A 21,377-nucleotide genomic window follows, 5' to 3' on the forward strand; every position below is an offset into this window, starting at 1 on the left:
CTTTTGCAGCTCTAGCATGCTTTTCATCTGAGTACTTTAAATTATTATTAACTGAGCTGTGACATGAATTCATTGACAAGTTTGGATGGAGAAATTTTTAGGTCATGCTAGTCAAATCTTGCTCCCCCTTCTTGTTGAGGGTCTACAGCGGGTTTATAAAATGGCTTCACTGTCTCCATTGGTCAGGGAAACTGCTAGCAGCAACCAGTTTCAATCATGTTGTATAGTCCTGATCCCTGTGAAGGAGAAGGTTAGCAAAGTTGCACTGTTCTGTCAGCCAGTAGTTGCTTGAGGGATCCTCCACCATTTCTTCTGAGTAGTCCTAAACAAAGCAGGGCCACTCCTGCTTTGGGGGGAAAACAATGCTAATACCATCTTCCCTGTCTCTGACCAGTTCAGGTGTGTGTCCAGAATGATCACAGACCTTCATGGAACTGGATTCTGTCCTGGGCATCTTTCCCTATATTCCATGGGAAAATATTTCTTCCTAGATCAGTTCAATTTCAGCAGAGCTATAGTCTGACCACAGGGTTGGGAGTCAGGATGCCCTGGTTCTACTCCCAGTTTGGACATGGACTCTGGGACCTTGTCTGCTCTGGGGAAATTCCCATTGGTGCTAGTACCAATGGGACTCTTATTTCAGCTTCTCCATTGCAAAGAACATCTGTAGAATTGTCTGGTTACAGTTTAAAATGGTTCATTTTGAACTGTTGTAGTTTGTAACAGTGCCTCATGTTCCCACTAGCCATCCTGCCTTATATAAACTTGGTCAGCATGTCCTCTGGTTGTTGCAGTAGCAGTGCATTGTGGGTACATATCCCACAGCTTCCAGGACAGGTCCTCAAGGCGAGGCTTTGTGGAAGTAATAATCCACAGTTTGTTCTAGTGCTGTTCAATAGATTTTGTTTTCGAGTTTAAAAATATCAACTGTATAAAGAACGCTGGTATTTGGTAACATTACAAGCCTTAAGAGAACCTGTACTGCACTTCATAAAACAGGAAACTAATCTGAATGAAATGACGGAAGCTGCAGTAGCTTAGAACAAGAGAGGAGTTGAGGATGTGAGGAGATGTAAGTTGCACAGAGTGGTTCCTCAAGGTGATGCAGGGGCATTGTGCTGGGAGGACCAATTGTAATGTTTCAGCTGCAATACCAGCAGTTTGTCAAGACGGGCATTTCAGTGGTGCGGAGTGACCTGGGGCAGTATATAGAACTGGAGACCCTTGCCCCAAGCAAGAACAATTACAATAATCCTAACAATGTCTATGCGCTTTTGCAAGCACTTTTGTGCATAGACATAGTGTGTTACAAGTATGGCAGCTGCTTGCAATACAAACAATTTCTAGTAGGCAGAACTTCTCTGGCTTTGAACTTAACTTCTGTCAGTTTTCCCCAACTGCAGAATGGAGATAATCTCTCCGTGTGTGTGTGAGGATTAATTAGTTAATATTTTTAAAGTTCTCTAAAGATGAAGGGCTAAGTATTTATTGACCATGGTAAGGTTTAGAAGTGTTGCCAAAGCTAATACATCAAGTGTCAATGTATAGGGCAGGTTAAACAGTAGTATCTTCAATGTCAATCGTTTTTTTTATCCTGCCTGAGATTTCAAACTATCTGCAGATATCAATCAATGTAGTTATCCAATGATGGTTTGTTAGGATTTGTATATACTTCTAAAATGAAGCCTTTGCCATGAAAGCCAGTTCTCCGCTCTTGAAGGTTAATAGATAAGTAGTGATATATAATCTAGCTGAATGCATTTCAGATTATAGCCAGCTTCTTTTGAGTGTCTTTGTTCCTCGCCTTGTCACAAGACTTGCAGCAAACCAAGTACTTGTGTAACCCCTACCTGCTCAGTGTGGCACTCTGTTCTCCTCCTAGTGGTGGCTGGGCCAGCTGTAGAGATTGAGCCTGCTACAGCCTGGGCTAAGAGAGAGGTATCTTTTAGCTCATGCAGTAGAGGCTCATGCATTTAACTCAAGAGGTCCCAGGTTTGATGCTTACTTATGACGTCCGAGATGGTCAGCTTACACTTGTTTGTGTCATTAGTGCAAAGACAGTTTCTTAATTAGACTGACATTCCGGCACTTTGACACCAAGGTTACAGAAATAACTAAAGTAGGTAGAGAATTGTAGCATCTTAACTGAGATCTGGCCTGGAAGGAAGAATCTCTCCATTGCTAGAAATTCACCGCATTGCCTCCTATCTTCCTGTGTTCTTATACAGTGCCTACAAAATGGTATCCTAATCCTGATAGTGGCCTGTAGGTGATACTATGATATAGGTATTAATCATGGTTAGATCTAGGAGTTGAGAGATTTGGGTTCTGTTCCTGGTTTTGCTGTGGACTTGCTTTGTGACTTCGGGTTGATTCCCATAACCTTCCTCTGCTCTTTCTGTAAAATGGGGTTGCTGTCTATCTGCTAAGGGAGGTTATGAGGTATAATAGACCAATGTTTTTGATGATCTAATTTCTCTTCTTTCTTCTATGTCACTCTGTTACAGTAAACTAACTCACAAGCAGGGCTCTGTATCTGTCTACTGTAAATTTCTAAGACCAAAGCCAATGTGCTGATGTACTTAGTGGGCAGGATTCATCCTTCGGGTTGTCCATTGACTTTAGTGGTGTTACAGGGGGCCAGGATCATCCCTAATGTATATCATTCACTATTTGTTGCTCTAGAACTCTCATCCTGCTGTTGACGTTCAGTGCTTGTTACATTCATTAGAGTTGGTGGCTCTCAGCACTTTACAGAATCAAGGACCCTGTACCACAAACTGAGATTAGCCAAATGTAAATTAAATGTCTTGATCGTCTGCTCCATTATGTTACCTATGCCCTAATCTCTCTCTCATCTGTGCAAACAGCCAGTGCTGCCTCACACCGCTGTGTGTCTCGTGTGCGGAGAAGCTGGGAAGGAGGACACTGTGGAAGAGGAGGAGGGCAAGTTTAATCTCATGCTAATGGAATGTTCCATTTGTAATGAAATAATACACCCAGGATGCCTTAAGGTGAGTCCAGAGAAATGACACTGATGGTAGTAATAAACAGAGTCAGTCACTTCCTTCAGTTAAAAACAATGAACTAAAACTAACTGCTTGAAAGCTTTTTTGTGAAAACTGTATGAGAATGTAGAGCTGGCGCAAGGTGCAGGTTGGCAGTCCGGGAGCCTGAAACCCTCTATGAGTAGGGAGCATTACTCAAGAGGATTCTCTTTGACATTTAGTAGCTAGTAACCCCAATGAGCAGGGAAACCCTGCTTTCCAAAAGAGCTTTCAGATTTCTTCAACCTCCTTAGTATTTGACATAAGTAAAGGTTCATCTCCTTAGATATTTCCAGGTAAATAATTCTGAGGTGAGGAGATGAACCTGTGAACTGCAGAGTTTCTTAGAGCTTTGGTGTTATTTAAACAAAACAAGTTGGAAGTTAGGAGATTAGAACTTTGTGATTCAAATAAACCTAAATGTCAGTCTGGAAAGACTCCGTGAAAATTCCAATGTGGACCCAACATCTAGCTCTTCCTCCCTTTTACAAATGGTAGTAAATGTGTGCCTCCCACCCACCCATCCCAGCTACTATAGGAAAGAAACTGAATTTGTCTGTTTAGATGGATTACAATAACATAGTCTGGTTGTAAAATAGTACAGCCTGCATGCTGTTCCCGCCTGGCCCTTATTGGGTGTAGGGTGGTCTTAGGCCCAACTTGTGAGGGTGAGTAGGGTAAAGGGTTAATTGTCTGTTCTGTATATTGTGGGTAAATGTGGGCAAAGTTGATGTCTGGCCTAGAGTTGAGCATGGGGACTCTGGGCAAACTACGCATGTCTACACTGTGATTAAAAAAAACTCATGGCACCAAGTCTCAGAGCCTGGGTCAGCTGACTCAGGCTCATGGGGCTCAGGCTGCAAGGCTAAAAATAGTAATGTAGATGTTTGGGCCTGGGCTGGAGCCTAGGCTCTGAGATCTCTCCCCTTGCGGGGTCTCAGAGCCCAGGCTGAGCCCAAACATCTAAACTGCAATTTTATAGCTTAAGCCCCATGATTCTGAGCCAACTGACCTGGGCCAGCCTTGATTGTGCGACAGGTCTTTTATTGCAGTGTAGACATACCCACTGTGACTGGGGTAGAGGCAGGATCTTCCACTTGGATTAAATCAGGAGACTGTATGAGAGATGTTGTGGTCCTTTGCCTGTACAGAGAAGGTTTGTCTCCCACCTTTAACTAGAGAGTGGTCTTGCAGTATGCGAGAGTGTATGTGCGTGAGAAGGAGAGAGATGGCTTCTTTAGGACAGCAGAGGGTGTATGGCTGGAGTGTTCAGTGATTCAAGAGCAGAGTTGAAGCTGGCAATGAAATCTCAGCTAAGTATTTCTAGGCTCTGACATCTGTAAATTAAAAAGTCTGGTTTAGATGAGTTAAGACCACAATTCCCACACTTACAAACAACCTCCCTACTCCTCAGAAAGGACAAATGGGTAGCTCAGTTCATGTGTTTGTCCAGACATAAACCTTGTGTTCAGCAGAGGCTGGCTTTGAGCTCATTGAGCTTTCCCAGCAGTGCCTGTGTCCCAGTAATCTCTAGGGAACACAGCAGGTATGTTTTAGACTTCAAAAGTACTCAGCATTAGCCTAACTCTGCTCCCATTGATATCAATGGCCATACCCTTCAACGGGAGCAGAGTTAGGTCAATGCTGAGCACATCTGAAAATCCCACCCTCTCTGTGGGCTTTTGCAGCCACCTGACTGGGAGACTTCTGAGCCACTCCGTTCCAGAACTGATCCTGGGAGCGATTTGTCCAGCTTGAGTCACTCAACCATTCTCTCCTTCATCGTCATCCCAATTTATGGTTAAAATGGTTTTGCTATTTCCACAGTAAAATGTATTCCAACATCCCCCTATTCCCAGAAGGCCACAGTTGGTGCCTGTGGAACCCACTGTGATGGAAAAATACTTTTGTTCCAAAATGCAGGAACCACATGCTCTGGATAATGCTGTCTGTACAATCTCGCAGCTCCCTAATCTCTGGGTGAGGAATGGCACAATTTTCAGAGGTGCTCAGCACCCACAGCTCCTGTTGTAGTCAGGAGGGTGGGGAAGGGCAGGCTGCAGTTGCTCAGCACTTCTGAAAATGAGGTCTTTAGTATGTTAGTGAAAGAGTGACTGATAGCACTGGCTGGAGCTAGTGGTTAGCAGGGGAAGGAGCTGTGTAGTCTGTCCTGCAGGGCACGTCAGTCCTGACTTGCAGCACTGCTTTACTATTGCAGTGTACCAAACTCACATGCCCAAACTACTCCACATTTTCCTCTGTCCTTCCCTGCAGCATCACAGAGTAACATTATTCAGGATTTGGCATGCAGGACAGAATCACTGTTTAGTGGCAGTTGAAACATTGACTTCCCCAAACCAAATTTGGGGCTTGCTGACATGCGAGCTACCTATGCAGGATGTGGGTCAGACCTGTGAAATTCAAGCAAGTACTACTGCTGTCCTGCATATTCATGACCAGAGACTAACCAGCCAAGTGCTGGTTTGGTAACATAGAAAAATCACTTCCAGTATCTATGAAAATGGAAAAGTTCGAGATATTTGCAGTTCTGCCCTGGGCAAACAGGTGTCGGTTTTTTGTTTTGTTTTTTAGCAAGTAAAAACAGCTGGCAGATAACACCCCCTAGGATTCCTTTCCCTATCCCTGGCCAGAAACACCATGTCAAACTGAGCTTTTGGGGGCCCTTACACCTTGTCCTCAGAAAGTGTTGTGTGGGCTGGGAGCCTTGTGTATCTCCTCAGCTTCCCTGGAGCTCCCAAAATCCCTGGTGACCTGTAGCAGTGGGGTATCCTCCAATGCCTTTTCTGTAGGTAATCTGCTCAGGGTGGCTGCCGAAGTGACATTTATTTGTAGGACGAAAAGGACACCATCCCACCAGGGATTTGGGAGCCTCTGGAAAGGCAAGGCAGTGTGAACATTGAAGGAGAATGGCAGAGGGAAGGTGATGCAATGGGAGCCTCTCTCTGCATTCCTTCTTTGTTCCTGTTGGGCTCCACAATGTTTCATGAGACTGAAGAAACTCCGCCTCTCTTATTGTTTGCACTCTTTTCTAATCCTTAAAGTAGGCTTAAGTGCAGAATTTGGAACCAGTTGGCTGCTGTATGAGTCTCCTCCCTACTGGAGCAGCTGCTGCCCCCACAATATAAATACCTAGATAGTGTGAAGCCCCCTTTATTATGGGGATGACCTCTCATGCCAGCACCTCCTGCCTCCACCATAAGAGAAGGTCCTTCCCGCCCATCCCCCAATCATGCTTGAAAATGTAACAGTAAATAGGCAGCAGTGTATCTTGGATGCCATCTTTGAATAAAATCCATAGACTGGAAAATGAACTCCCTGTGGGAGAATAAATGAACAGGAAGGGTTGGGATCAGTTAAAGAGTGAACATCCTTGGACTCTAAGTTTCCATCATTCTGCAGAGATGACTCCACAGCTCCTGCAGTGCTCTTCTGGTGGGAATGGTTCAGCATGTGCTAGTGTAATTTCTACTCCCTTTCAGGCTGTTCCAGGTTATAGAGCCCACACTTTTCAAAGTTCCTAGCTTGGTTGCATAAGGGTGGGTTGGGTTTCTCCACTATCTAAAACCTACTTTCAGCGTGTGATTTTTATAACCATCTCAGGCTTCTCCCATTGAGAGAAGGGAGGGAGTCCCCACAGCTGATCGCATTGGCAAGCCAGTTGGACTGCCACATAGGGTGATCAGACAGCAAGTGTGAAAAATCGGGACGGGGGTGGGGGGTAATAGGTGCCTATATAAGAAAAAGCCCCAAAAATCAGGACTGTCCCTATAAAATCAGGACATCTGGTCACCCTACTGCCACAGTCAGATCTCAATTCCATATATGAAGGAGTATGTTATGGGCTCGGGGATTTATTGCCATGCTCTCATTTTTCTGCAAATTTGATCTCAGCAGCGAAGTATCCAAGCTGAGTCTGTCTGTGCAAATATCACCCAGGTGTGTCCTCTACAGAGACAGCCATTTCTGCTTTGTTCCTCCCCACAGTGAATGTATGGATTTTAAAAGGAATCTAAATAGCAGCCTTTCATCGCATATCCTTTACTGTTTCCTAAAGAGAATTTAATCCATGCTGGTTAATCCAGTTAATGATCGAGCATGTTCCAAATCTCACTGTTAATGTAAGTGACTTACTGTGTTTTCAGATTTCTAAGGAACCAAATTTAGTTTTTTCTCAATAAAAGAATGTTCCCTCTTTCCTTTTAGTCTCTTAGTCATAAAAATGTATTCTTGGGGGGGCTTATATTTTCCAAACCTTGTGAATGAATTTAGTGCTAATGAGTGCAAGAGGATGAATAGCATTAGGTGCACTGGTAGAGAAGCATGCATGGAGTCTGTCCTTCTCTACACAAACACTGCTGTGCCAGTACACTTCATTCCCCACTTGTGTCACCCCCTTCTTATTCCAGCACTGCCATGGCACATGGCTTTTGCTTAATGTTGTCAAATAAACACTGTGATTCCCACAACCTTTAATAGGACAACTGCATAGTTGTATAGTCCCACATTTAGATCCCTAGAATTGCTGTCCTCCTCCTGCTGGATATTCAGTGCTGAAAGAGCTACAAGCTGTGGTTTAGACATCCACCTGCTGCTTGGTTTGTGACAGATTCAGTGGCAGGTTTTTGTGTGTCTCATTAGTTTGTCTACAATTACCCACATCTGTTCAGTGCTTTAAACTTCACACAAAGGGGCCTAATGGTCTTTGTCTCCCCTTTAGGTAGAATTTGATCTATTCAGCACAAGAAGTAACTTGTTTCTGACTTGGGACTGCCCCAGGGGCTGTTTCCTAAAGATGGAGGATCTACATAACTCATTGTGGCACTGTCCCACACCTGTGAAGGGGGAAGGGAGGTTTAAGTGATACAGTCAAGATAAACGTTTAAAATTCCTCCCCTGTTTGCTTACAATGCTCGAGATTATTAAAACTGAAAGGGCTCTTCAAAAACAAAACAACTGACTTATCACTCTCACTGGATAGTAAAACTAGAGCAGTCACTGTCTGGTTCAGAGGCTGCAGACTGCAGCCCTCTTATTACTGCAGGAGAATATTCAAATACAAATGAGCTGTTTCACTGAATTAAAACAAAAATTTTTTTTGAAGCTTTTCTTTAACAAAACCTGCATGAGTCCCCCAGGCCCTTTCTAGCACTGCCCTGGTCTCTATTTCAGACTTAGTCCCCTCATGTCCTTTACCTTACTGGTAATTCTAGCCTTGATGTCTTATTGGCCTTACTTCCAACCTGACCCTATGTATTCAGTGTCCACTTTACAAGCTACTTTGCTTTCCATATAAATATAAATCTTCTGATGCATTTCTTCCACAATGCCAAGAAGTGAATCTAATTTGTAACAGTTTTTTTTTTTTAAAGTTTGTAATTGACTCAAGGTATGAACATGCCATAAATGAGTAGCCATGTGCTCTTACCACCATAACCCTTGTCGTTCCTCACCCCATCCTGACCCTACTGTTTAATTCCACTGTGCCATATCTAAAATAAGACAAAAGGTGCAATTTTCAAAAGCACCTAAGTCCCACTTTCAAAAGTGAATTAAGGGCTTATGAAAATTTATCCTATTAGCTCTTTGGGGCACGACCATGTTGCTAATTATAACATATAGCCCTTAATGCAGTTTTGGAGACTGTCTTTTAAAAAACCAAACACAATACTAATAAACTTGATAGAATGAGCTTTTCTTCTCCGTATACTACCTATTGAATTGATGATGAAGGAATGGATAACTTTGAAGGCAAGGGGGCTATAAAATAAAATTGCTGGGCACACCGTATCTTTGAATGAAACTTTCAGCCTGTCCCCTGGAACTGACCTGGCAAGTTCCATTTTGTTAGCATTTGGGCTGCAGCCTGGCATGGGGTTATTTTCCTGCATGGGTCCTTGATTAACATTTTCAGGAGCACTTTTAAGTACATTACAAAAATCCTCACTTTTAAAAACACTTTTCCGTGTTAATGGGGGTGGCAAGGAGACCTTTTTGTATCTAAAATGAGGATAATGATATTGACTTCCTTTGTGAAGTGCTTTGGGATCTACTAATGAAAAGTGCTGTATAAAAGCTGGGTGATATTTATTTATTTTATTATTAAAAGGCTGATCTTCTTGCCAGGCCACTGGAGGGAAATGAGTGAAAGAGTGTGTTGTAAATTGGAGATGAATGAGGGGACAGTCTTAGATTAGGCGATTGAACAGCCCATTTCACTACAAGTACAGGATATGGTATCTTAATAGAGAATATGTCAATTATTAAACAGGGACTACCCCTGATCTTAGCCAAAAAGCCAAGACTTAAAATCCATCTCAAATACCAAACTGGCCAGTCTGTTTTTGATTTTGTTGGTGGTGTTTGGTGAGTAATCTTACAGGGTTGGGAGTATGCGTGTCATAGTGCAAACAAGGTAGTGCTGTTCCTTTAGTGCATCTAGCCTAGAGCCACTGGAAGAGAAACAACTGATCTGGGAAACAGGGTAGCAGTGCAAAAAGTCTGTCCCCCTGCTATTGTAATGACCACTTTTAGATGACGATAATCTGTATGTGAACTTGCACTGCCACTTAACACTATTAATGGGTTATGCCTCTTTCCCTCTAGGTGAAGGAATCGGATGGTGTGGTTAACGATGAACTGCCGAACTGCTGGGAATGTCCAAAGTGCAACCATGCAGGGAAAACTGGGAAAGTGAGTTTCACTGGAATATATGACATAAGCATGAGACACTAAATCTGGTGTATTCTCTCTAACATCCAGATCTATTTTTGCTGTCTTGTTTTGGCTATGGAACAAAAGCACTATTAGTCTAAAAATCCACGTAGTAAACAAAGAGACACATTGTCAAATAACTTGAGACTATTTAAAAATCTTCTCTGCTTTTCTTTATTGTACGTCATTCAGCTGAGACAAAGAAAAGAAATTAGTCAGCACCCCTCTTGGTTGCAGTCATTTTCACTTTCGGATTCTATGCACTGACAGAGTGTAACCAAAACATTGTAGGAAATCCTGCAGAGGAGGGATGTTTAAATCCAAACTAAAAGCTGTTTGTTTTTTAGATTTTGTAAAGGTGTATTCAACAAAATCTGAAGTGTCCCTTACAACTAGTGAAACATTAGATTCTTTATTATCTGAGATGGAGGTAGAAGGTATGTTACAAATAGGAAAAACGCCTTGGTGGTTAAAATTCTTTACCACACTGACTGCTTGTGAATAGCCATTTAGTGGTTTAATCAACTGCTTGTAACCAGACAGGCTTCAGGTGAAATGCATTGTAAACAGCAAAAAAAGACATAAGATATAAAGTTTGTTTGTGTTTTCTCTCTCTTTGGCGTACAAGCAAAAGCGTGGACCAGGATTCAAATATGCGTCGAATCTCCCAGGCTCACTGCTTAAGGAACAGAAGATGAACAGAGATAATAAGGAAGTAACAGATGTAGCAAAACGGAAAGGGGAATGTGAAGAAACCCCCAGGCGGAAATCTGATGAACATTCCAAAAAAAACCCTGTTGATTCTATTTTGAGGAGAAAGTCAGATGATGCGCATATGCGAAGGAAAAGAAAATTTGAGAAACCTCAAGAACCTGCTATGAGAAAACGGGTATGAGAGGATAGAACCACATTTCCTTAATGCATGCGCGTACACAGGCACTTGTTGTAGGTCAGGGGCTGATATCTCTTGCACTTCTGCTTTAAGCTTTCCTTTGAGTCTCTTGAATTCCAGCAAGAGATAGTTACAAAGGAAATTGCATAGCACTTCAAGTTTCTTTTTGAAAAGTATCCATCAAGCAGAACAGTAAAGTTTATCCACCTGAACTTTACTTTACCTTTTTATTCAGGGACAGAAAACACGGGGCAAAGAACTGGCTATTTACTTAAAAAAAAGCAACTCTGAACGAGGAGAGCCCCACTGTAGGGTTTTTTTTTTTAATGGGGAGGTGGGGTGGTCAAAAGTAGCTTCAATCAACCCTTTTCATCTCTAGCCACTGGGTGGCACTTGATAGCTTTCTCTAACTAGCCCTAACTACATACAGCAGTAGTAATACTTCACTAAGTAACTGATCCTTACAGCATCTCTGAGATAATATTCTCCCCAACTTACAGAGAGAAGGAGGAATCTATCCATTGCTTTCAGCTGCAATTTAGGCAACTTTTTAAAATCTGACTTGCACAGTTTATTTGGGCCAGAAAGCATTCAAATGCATTAGTTTTATTTAACATCTAGGGATTGCAGAGTAGCTTGTCTGTGGAAGTGAAAAGGGGGACTTTGGTCATGAGTAAATGTGTGGTGATTTCAGTTGTGTTTAATGGGAGTTTTTGTGCTAGTTTTGACACATACATTCACTATGGTAAACAGCCCAAAATTTGAAATAGGTGATACAGGTAGGGATTGAAGTTGCAGAGGCAGAGTAGGGGGGCTGCATGCACAATGCCAGTCCACATGTGTTTGGTCTCTAGCCAGTGCTGTTATCTGCTTGCCTTCATGGCCACTAAAAACTATTTGACTTAAAGGATGCTGGTACGCATTTCCTACACGCCTCCAGAATGTGGTACACTTTGATGGTTCCATAGAGTGACACCACAGTGCACTGGGGAGGAGATTATGGGGGGATGTTAAATCTTCATTAATGGACTTCAGCTACTGAAAACAACAAACCATTAATATTCAGAAAGACAAGAAACAAAGTGTAGCTTGATTATTATGTAGCGGGTTAACCTGTCCACTTCATTATGCTTTGCTGTAACCACTCACCAAACTAGCTATTAATTGAAGAAAATTGGTATAGTAGGAATTTTTACTAGATACCTGCACAAAATAAAACCTTTGTTTTCTTTTTTTTCCTGAAACAGTTAAAACTTGGTAAAGAAGAGAAACTCTTCAGGAAAAAGGTACTTTGACACCTCTTTAATTTGTGTGCTTCCACTTTTTTCCCTCTTGTGTTCTCTGAGCTGCGTGGTGGTTCAGTTTCTTTAGCAATCCCATTGCTGTGTCTTTGCTGCCATTTTTACTGCATATTTGCATCTCAAAATCAGAAAACACCCTCTTTCTGAATGCACACAGAGGTTTCCACCTGAGTTTAGTTGATCTCAGTTTTTTTAAAATATTTCCTATTCTACAATCCTCTACTAAAATGCTGTCAAAACATAGGCTATGTCATTTTCAAAGACCAGTGAGTAAAATTCTCTTCTTTGTACTGATGTTCTGCTCTCCCTACATGCACCAATCTTGCCAGACCCAATAACACCACCTGGCTATTTGTGTAATGGTGCAAGAGGTAAAATCTATCCCGACCTTGATAGTGATCCACTGATGGCTCGAAGGATGATCTGTTTACCTTTTATACACTAGCATATGATTAGAAATGTTATTGTAGGTCATTAAATTATCCAGCTCCTAGTTTCTGATTCTGATATCCTAGGATGGAGAATGCCATAAGGTGACTGTCTGAAGAAGTTTCCATTTAATTAATCTAAATTACCTGTCACTAACTTTCAGTAACTTCTCTTTCTCCTGTAATCGATGTAAAAAAGGAGGGATTGATCATCTTTCGCTAATCCCTCTGTAATCTTAAATACCTTAGTTCAGTCCCCTGTAACTTTGGTTAAAGCTCCAAAAAAAAAAAGCTGTGAAGGCTGTGCATTAATGATACATCCCCATTTAAAAGCTAGGAGCATGTCCTTTTATTAGATCCATATAGTTTATTGCAGCAGCATAGAAATTCTGGCATAATAATCAGTGTGTTGATAATGTCACACCTCCTTTTGCCAACCTCATCCCTGTTTACTACAGTGCTGTTTCATTTTAGTTTTAACAACTGTCAACTTCTCTCTTGCTCGTAGTGATCAGATTAGACCTGAAATCTTCCCCTTTTTTGGCATGGTATTGCACATCTTTTGCAACTGTGTCCAACGTACGTCAGTGTGGGATTTGATTAAAGTAGACAAGTGATGTGTGATTCCTGCTTATGAAAAGTGACTGGAGCAGGGAGGAAGGTGCCAGCTAACCCCCCCACAGCCCCACTTTAAATCAAAGTTTCTGTGAACTTCAAGTCTCATCAGACTAGCAGTGTATCAAGGCTGTCAGTTGGATCACCCATTTGTATATATACATACTATGCTGGAGAGAGACTGAGACAATGCAGTGCACTCCTTGGGATGTAAAGGGGTAGCTACCACTCAAGGATCCAGCAGTAAGTGGCAGAAGAGCAGTATGCCAAGAATGTGGCTTAGTAATTGCAATACAGAATGTTCCAAAACTTGCTAAATCAAATGAACCCAGTACTCTTAGCCTGCATTGCTGCTTGGGTGAGTAAAACCACTGGTCTTGACCGCATATCAGGAAATACAGTGGCCATCTTTTAAAATGGGAAATTTACTTTCTGAACCACAGTGTCCTGAGCCAGTTTTCTCCTACCCAACAGAGATCTCCTTCGGAAGAGAGCATTTGTTTACAATGTGTTGTTACCTGGTGCATATATTAATTGTTTAACTGGTGCTCACTTGCTGTGCTACCAGCAGATCCTTAAAAATTAGATTGTCCTGATGTTTCAGGAATATCCATGTTAAATATAAAACAGTCCCCTGGAGTCCTCAGGGTTGCTCCTGAAGTTACGGTTTTTAATATACAATGCCACTTTAAAATACCATCTTAGGCGTGGTGCCACCAGTTATTAACGTTGCACTGTAGTCAGGAGAATGTTTGGATGTGGTCCTTTATTCTATTGCCCTCTGTGCAGGCTGCTGGGAAGCATGTCCTCTTGCACAAGGTGCTGTTTGCAGGCCCTGTGGCACTAACTCATTAATTATCAGCTCTACTAAGCCTCAAAGTCTTCCTTTTCAGAGGCGATCATGGAAGGCTACAGATGACCGACCTGCCATGGCCAAACCCCTGCGGCGTTTTAAACAGGAACCCGAGGAGGATCTGCCAGAAGCACCTCCAAAGTCCAAGGAGAGTGACCAGTCACGGTCGAGCTCTCCCACTGCGGGCCCCAGCACCGAAAGTGCTGAGCCCAGGGACAAGAAGAAAATAAAGATGAGGCGGAAAAGGCGGCTTCCAAATAAGGAACTGAGCAAAGAGCTCAGCAAGGAGCTCAATCAGGAGATCCAAAAAACCGAGAACAGCCTTGCCAATGAGAACCACCAACCCATCAAATCTGAGCCAGAGAGCGAGAATGAGGAGCCCAAACGTGCTCTGAGCAATAGCGAGAGACTCCACAGGTTCAGCAAAGGGTTAAATGGGACTCCTAGGGAGCTGAGGCACCAGCTTGTGCCAAGCCTGCGAAGCACACCTAGGGTGATTACCCGGCCACCACCTTCGCTCTCTCCTCCCAAATGCATTCAGATGGAACGCCATGTAATCAGGCCACCCCCCATCAGCCCTCCTCCGGACTCACTCCCCCTAGATGACGGGGCAGCCCATGTGATGCAAAGGGAAGTCTGGATGGCTGTCTTTAGCTACCTCAGTCATAGCGACTTGTGCATCTGTATGAGAGTTTGTAAGACCTGGAACAGATGGTAAGGAGCTGAGGGGGACGATACTGGTTGTATTTTACTTCATGATGTGATTCATGGAGGTATAGAATAATCAGCATTTACTAATTTCTCTTCTTCCTGAAGGGGATTTAAGCATGTGTGAAGTCTTAGGGTTCGTCTACACTTACTTCCTGGTTCGGCGGCAGGCAATAGATCTTCTGTGATCGATTTATCGCGTCTTGTCTAGACGCAATAAATCGATCTCGGATCGATCCCGGAAGTGCTCGCCGTCGACGCCGGTACTCCAGCTCGGCGAGAGAAGTACGCGGCATCGACGGGGGAACCTGCCTGCCGCATCTGGACCCGCGGTAAGTTCGGGCTAAGGTACTTCGAATTCAGCTACGTTATTAACGTAGCTGAATTTGCGTACCTTAGTCCGAATTGGGGGGTTAGTGTGGACCGGGCCTTAGGGGAAGACGATGCTCTCCTCAGTTCACATGGAGTGTGGGTATGACCACAAATGCTGGCCTTTAACAAAACCACAGCAGATATCTCTCTCTCAATGCAGTTCAATCAAAAATAGTTTAAATATTTCTAGGTGAGGTATGTATGTGCAGGAGCTGGCCTGCTTTTTTGAGAACTCTAGATCACCTACAAGGCTGGTATGTTATGTGGTTATATGTCTCTCTCATGCCAACTGTATTCCAAAATCCTCTAGTTAGACAACAGCAGATAGAGCAGTGTACTAGTATAGGAAGTAGAAATTCCTGAATCTGGACATCATTAGATACCTGCCTGCCATTAACTTGAGTCTTTCCTCCATCCAGTTATTAAACGCCTCCTGAGATTCAGACAAGATATCCCATTGCCCCCTGTTCACTGATTTCAGAGGTGCTTCAAGCTGTTCTAAGATTATTTTTGCATATATAGGGCACATGGTGGAAAGAACTTGTTTGTTGTATTCCCAACCCTCTGCTTTTTAACAGCAGTTTCATTGGTAGAGAATCTCAGAGTATATTTTCCATGCTAATTATTTATATTGCCATTTATTGTGTCTCTCTCTGGGGCTCTTATATAAATTGACTCAATAGGTCAATGACCATAACCCAACAATAAGCTGTAATGTATATTATGAATCTCATAGCCATGTTTATACACTTGGCTGAACTTCCAATAAAGCATCCTCTTGGCTGGCTGCTCAGATGTATCAAAACTCTAATATTTACCCAGACAGGCAGATAACAGACTCTTTCATGGCACTCCCCAGTAATGAATAGGATAATTGACAAGCTGATAACTCTGTGGAGAATAAGGTCCATGGAATTGCTTCCGCTGTGGATTCCTTGGTGATTTTACAAGATGCTTGTAAACAGATTTTCTCCAGCTAAGTACAATGTTTCCGAATGCTAGGTAAACCTTGCAAGTTCGTTAGGATTTTTGCATGGCTCTGTTGTCCATAGCAAACTGTAGCAACATGGAAGGGACAGAGACACAGAAGCTGTGTGTGTAGGATTGAAATAGAGATGCAGAGCAAGAGATGGAGATTTCCATCTTATGAGACTCATCAGTTTAGCTAAAAGGAAAACTGGAGAAATCAGAACAGTCAGTAGCACCTCCTTGGTCAAAACTGACCTTCAAATCCAAAGGCTAAGAAAAATAAGAAATTATTCTGGTTTGTTGAGGCTATATGATGGGATTTTCAAAAGCTCATCAGTGACTTAAGAGCACAGGCCCCACTGAAAGTCAATGGGACTGTACCTTTGAAAATCCCTCCCATAACAGGGTTTCATCTATTGGGAAGAAATCCTTACATTTTGGCTTTGATGAAAACACTTGAAGCAGCTTTCAACTTGTGTAATAGTCTCTGCTTGAATGCATGCATGACTCTCCCTAGCCTCTTCAAACAGATCTCTCAGCTGCTGCCATTACATTGGTTTCTCAGCTATTTTTCACTCTTAAGGCATTACAAAATTCAAAGCAAATCCCAAATTAACAATTGTGTTATTGTAGGTGCTGTGATAAAAGATTGTGGACCAAAATAGATCTAAACCATTGTAAATCCATCACTCCACTTATGCTCAGTGGCATTATCAGGAGACAGCCTGTAACCCTTGATCTTAGCTGGACAAACATATCTAAAAAACAGCTGAGCTGGCTCATCAACAGACTCCCAGGTAAGTGACATTGTGACTGGTGTATTGATCCCAATTTAGATATAAAGGAAGTCTCTAGGGAGAAATCTCTGTGAAATGTGTAATGATACAAAAGGGATCTAAGTGGCCTCAGAGAGAAGTATTAGGACACAGAATCCTACAGCAACAGTATGACTGGAAATTATGTGATGATTGTTGAGTCCTATATGAAATGAGTGGGATAGGTCCTAATGGAAAAATGTCCAAATCATTATTATAAGCACCCTTGTTAACCAGCCTCTTAAGAGAAGTTTAGGATCAAATGGGTGATGGAGAACTCTGTCTTTAGGGAGATAGTCACACATAGTGGTGGATATTCCAGATCAGGGGTGAAGTACAGTGACAGGGCATTGTGGGAACTCTTGGCCTGTCGCTGCCTGTGTTAGCTCTGTTCTGTGGTTAGAAGATTGCAGACTCTTGGGAGTGTTAGGATCTGTCACCAGTACTACATTTATCCTTAAAATTAACCTAAATTGGACTCTACACTAGGATCAACTATGGCATTTCCTTTGTTTGTATCTCCAGGTCTACGAGACCTGCTGTTATCAGGATGTTCATGGATAGCCGTCTCAGCACTTTGTAGTTCCAGTTGTCCTTTACTCCGAACCCTGGATGTTCAGTGGGTGGAAGGATTAAAAGATGCACAAATGAGAGACCTCTTGTCACCACCAACAGATAACAGGCCAGGTAGCTGATTGATTTATTAATTAATGTAGCTTGGCAAGTATCTTTCATGTGCCAATAGGTGGTAGCTGGTTTGTGGGACACTGCATTTCTTGGGGCCAGATCCTCAGCTGTAATAAATCAGCAAAGCTCCTTGAAGTCAGTGGTGCTACTACAATTTACATTAGCTGACCATCTGGGCCCTATTCTGTAGAATGCTGACATATATGAGATGTGTGGGCCAGTCCTTCTGGACATCCTGTGGTAAATTCCTAGGCAACAGACTATGGCCTCTGGCCTCTGGCCACTCACTTCATCTGCTGTGCCAGCTTTCCCAGCAAATGACTTTCCTCCATTCAGGCTGCAAACATGTATACTTTAAAAGTGTGGAAATCTTGTCTTTCAATTCAGAGGAGCAGTAGCTTTTTTGGCCTTATCAAGGCCTCATATCAGCTCAGAGCAATATTGTGTGATCTACCAAACATGCTGGATCTGAACCTGCAAATACATAGTGCTTGTTCCTATGAATAATTCCATTCAAGTCTTTGGACCCTTAATTATGTTACTGGGACCACACTTTCCCCCCCATCAGGGTTTGGATTTGTCCATATGCCTGTGCAAACAGGAAATTATTCTAGACTCTTGCATGCTGATGGTTACAAATAGCTCTATCAAAATCATTAACAAAGCTATCATCAAAAATATTGAGCCAAAATGCATTTCACATCTCACAGACTGCACTACTGGAGCTGAAATAAGTCCCAGTCTTCCATTTTGACTCACTGTTGAGTTGGGCTTGGGTTTGTCAGACCTCAGTTTTTGTTCTTTTGTTCCCATTGCTGTGTGGAACCCATGCAAAAAGGGGAAAGTGATTGACTGCCAGGGGAAACAGTGAAAAGGACTTTAGGTAAAGTGCTGTCAAATGTACAAGCTAAAAGTGAAAAAACAGAGGAGGAAAATGTACTCTCACTGATGGTCACCTTGAGGGCTCCTTGAAACAGTAGGTAACTTAAATCACTTCTGTGTATGTTTAACTGTCCATTTAAATAAACTGGGGGCATTGGCACCATAAGTTACAGTGCATTTTGTATGGGGTTGGTTTTTAATCTGCTGCTGATTGCAAAACTGGAGTGTAGTTTAAAAAAACAAACAAACAAAAAAACTTTTGTCTTACAGGTCAAATTGACAACCGAAGTAAACTACGGAACATAGTTGAGCTGCGTTTGGCTGGTCTGGATATTACAGATGCTTCTTTACGATTGATCATTAGGCACATGCCTCTGCTTTCCAAACTCAATCTTAGTTACTGTAACCATGTGTCAGATCAGTCTATTAACCTGCTGACTGCAGTAGGAACCACCACGCGTGATTCCTTAACTGAAATTAATTTATCAGGTAGGTGGTGGGAGGTCTGAGTGAGGCTTTGCCTAATTGTACCAGAGCTTGTAGTGGCATGAGAAATGCTGGATTTGTATGAAATATAAGAGTACAAATTGCAGGGGAGAGAGAGAGTTTACTCAACTATCTCCCTCCTTCCCCCTGAAAGAGCTTCATACACTCTATTAGCCATAGACGACCCCCCCCCGCTAGCTCATGTGATCCTTCCTGGGGAAAAACACAACCAGCATTTCTCCTTTTGTCCACTTTGAATTCTCCAGCATAAAAGAAAGCTCTCTCCCTTGTCTTCGGGCTAGAAACCCCCACACTTTACTTTATCCATCCTCCCCATGTGACTCTAAGCCCCCTTTGCCACCACTCATGAAACTGGCTTGTTTTGCATTTTTATCCAATATGTTACACAACTGACTGCAAAGATCAGAGAATTGTCATCAAGCTGGTGGCTTTAACCCATTGATTTTATTGACCAGTGCAACGATACAAGAGCAAATGGGGGCATGTCACAGTCTGTATAAATTGTCCTGATATTGACAAATTAAGACAAACTGATTAATTTATCTCCCCTTTGTTGTTTTCCTAACAGATTGCAATAAGGTTACTGACCAGTGCCTGTCCTACTTTAAACGTTGTGGAAACATCTGTCAGATTGACTTGAGGTACTGCAAGCAAGTGACAAAGGAAGGCTGTGAGCAGTTCATAGCAGAGATGTCCGTGAGTGTTCAGTTTGGTCAGGTGGAAGAGAAACTTCTTCAAAAACTGAGTTAGTTAAAGGACAAGTGTGTAAATATTGGGGCAAGGGGTGGGGAAGGGACTAAGAACATGTAGGGATTTTATTTTCAATTGGGAAACCAGAAAATATCAAAGATTGGATTTTACAGTCCTGTCAAGGAGAGAACATCATTAAAACTACCCATGTTAAGAATTTCTACCTGTGCCACTTAATTCAGTCTACCTGGGATGTCCTGCACTGACTCTTATGCAAATTCATAAGGCGACTGTTATTGATGATAAATGTTCACACCTGGAAGAAGACTGATCTGTTGTTTAAAGTACCACCGCATGTGCTTGGGTAGTGTAAATTTAATTTCTGCTCTTCATTTCTTAAAACAAAAAAAAAAGTTGGTGTCATTAAAGTGGACCACACACTGCATTTCTGCCTTCTTAACACATTTTGTTTTGTTACATCTTACATTATGCAGAAATATTTTTGTACAAAATTGTTTAAAAGTTATTTATGCAATGTTTTGAATGCATTACCAGTGTTTTGGTTTTGGATTGCCAATTTTTATCTTTACAGTAGGCGAGAACTTAACCTATACTTCGTAGACACAATATCCATCTGCAAACGTGCCCAGGTCAGGAAAAGTAGGTTAATACTTTCAATTTAAAGCATGTTTTAATGGAAGTTTATATCCTGCTTTGTATACTTCAGAAGTGACATAAGCATGTTATGGAAATAAGGTGTAAATGATAGTTGAAGTAAGACACTATGCCAAGTTTTATCTGTATAGAAATCACCTTTTTCTCAAAATTTTAAAAATTCCAATTTCAGCTTTTGCACATAGGAGGGTTTCACTCTGTAGCATGAGCTCTTGTACTCCATATGAAATTAATTTATACAGTGAGTCAAACAGTAGAATAAATGGTCAAGCATAGTCTTTTTTTCCTCTTTCTTTGAAGTGTGAGTTGAGTTCTCATTTAAGGTTTATAACATGGTTATTTCCTGATTGTAAAATTCTGCATTGATAAGTGCCATTGTTGTAAGGTGTTGTTTTCGTAGAATTTCCTGATGCAGTTTTACCTTTGTTGAATTTGTATAAACAATTGTACAAAAACAGATAAAGCCTAAGAGGGTTTCTATTCAAACTTGAATTCATAAAAATTGTTCTTTGATGCAGAGTCAAAAGTATTTACAGTGCAGTTCTCATCTGATGAGTAACTTTATTAAAAACAAAACAAAACTGCATACCACTTTCTTACTTAACAGCTCTGTTCCCTGTGTGTACTCTCATGACTTTCTGCCTTTAGGAACAAAACCAGGTTGTTTACTGTGTTTTGCTCTTAGCCCTGCAAAGCCACCATCTAAGACTGAGGTGAGCTGGATTTTATTTCTTTTTGTGTATGATCAGTTGTGAAGTTTGTTATGCATAAGCAAAACCATTGAGCAGAAAATGGCACAATGGACACGGAACACTCTAGGGTTGCAAGTGTAAAGTGACCTACTCTGGCCTGAAGCATCTTTCACTAGTTATGGTACATAAAGTCATGTATCTCTCATACCAGAATTCTTTAAGCATGCTGATAAAGGAGAGAGAGTTGATCATTTTATTTCCAAAAAGTCTGACAAGTTCTGGTCCAGAACCTTGGAGCTTTGTGGTGTTTACTATTTTCTCAGGTGATATCTGTATTAAACAGTAAAATGGCATAAATTCCAGGTAACAATTATTTAGATGAGACAAGACTAAAGCTCATGAGCAATTTCAGAAGGACCCAACGTCTCACTAGCTGGGAAGCAAAACTGCTAGATGAAATTCTTTGACAAGTGAAAGGTAATGAATGTTGGAAGGATGAGTACACAACTACC

The 21,377-nt window shown here is 41.9% G+C and overlaps 1 protein-coding gene across 5 annotated transcripts in view; it reads left to right on the forward strand.

Annotated features, from left to right (window-relative positions):
• KDM2B (lysine demethylase 2B) overlaps positions 1-20,774 on the forward strand; it is a 174,417-nt gene extending 153,643 nt beyond the window's left edge. For 2 of the 5 annotated variants that reach the window (XM_024196190.3, XM_024196192.2), the window contains 9 exons: positions 2,871-3,014; positions 9,672-9,758; positions 10,399-10,668; positions 11,919-11,957; positions 13,909-14,582; positions 16,551-16,714; positions 17,258-17,419; positions 18,572-18,790; positions 19,377-20,773. In XM_024196190.3, coding sequence (XP_024051958.1) covers positions 2,871-3,014; positions 9,672-9,758; positions 10,399-10,668; positions 11,919-11,957; positions 13,909-14,582; positions 16,551-16,714; positions 17,258-17,419; positions 18,572-18,790; positions 19,377-19,558 — 1,941 coding nt within the window. In that variant the 3' untranslated portion in view covers positions 19,559-20,773. Of the gene's footprint in view, positions 1-2,870; positions 3,015-9,671; positions 9,759-10,398; positions 10,669-11,918; positions 11,958-13,908; positions 14,583-16,550; positions 16,715-17,257; positions 17,420-18,571; positions 18,791-19,376 lie in introns of all 5 variants that reach the window. The other 3 variants (XM_024196193.1, XM_024196194.2, XM_024196191.3) reach the window with 2 other exon arrangements.
• The last annotated feature ends 603 nt before the right edge of the window (positions 20,775-21,377 follow it).

Source organism: Terrapene carolina, unplaced genomic scaffold, assembly GCF_002925995.2.
Source record: "Terrapene carolina triunguis isolate 2854851 unplaced genomic scaffold, T_m_triunguis-2.0 Scaffold234, whole genome shotgun sequence".
NCBI lineage: Eukaryota > Metazoa > Chordata > Testudines > Emydidae > Terrapene > Terrapene triunguis.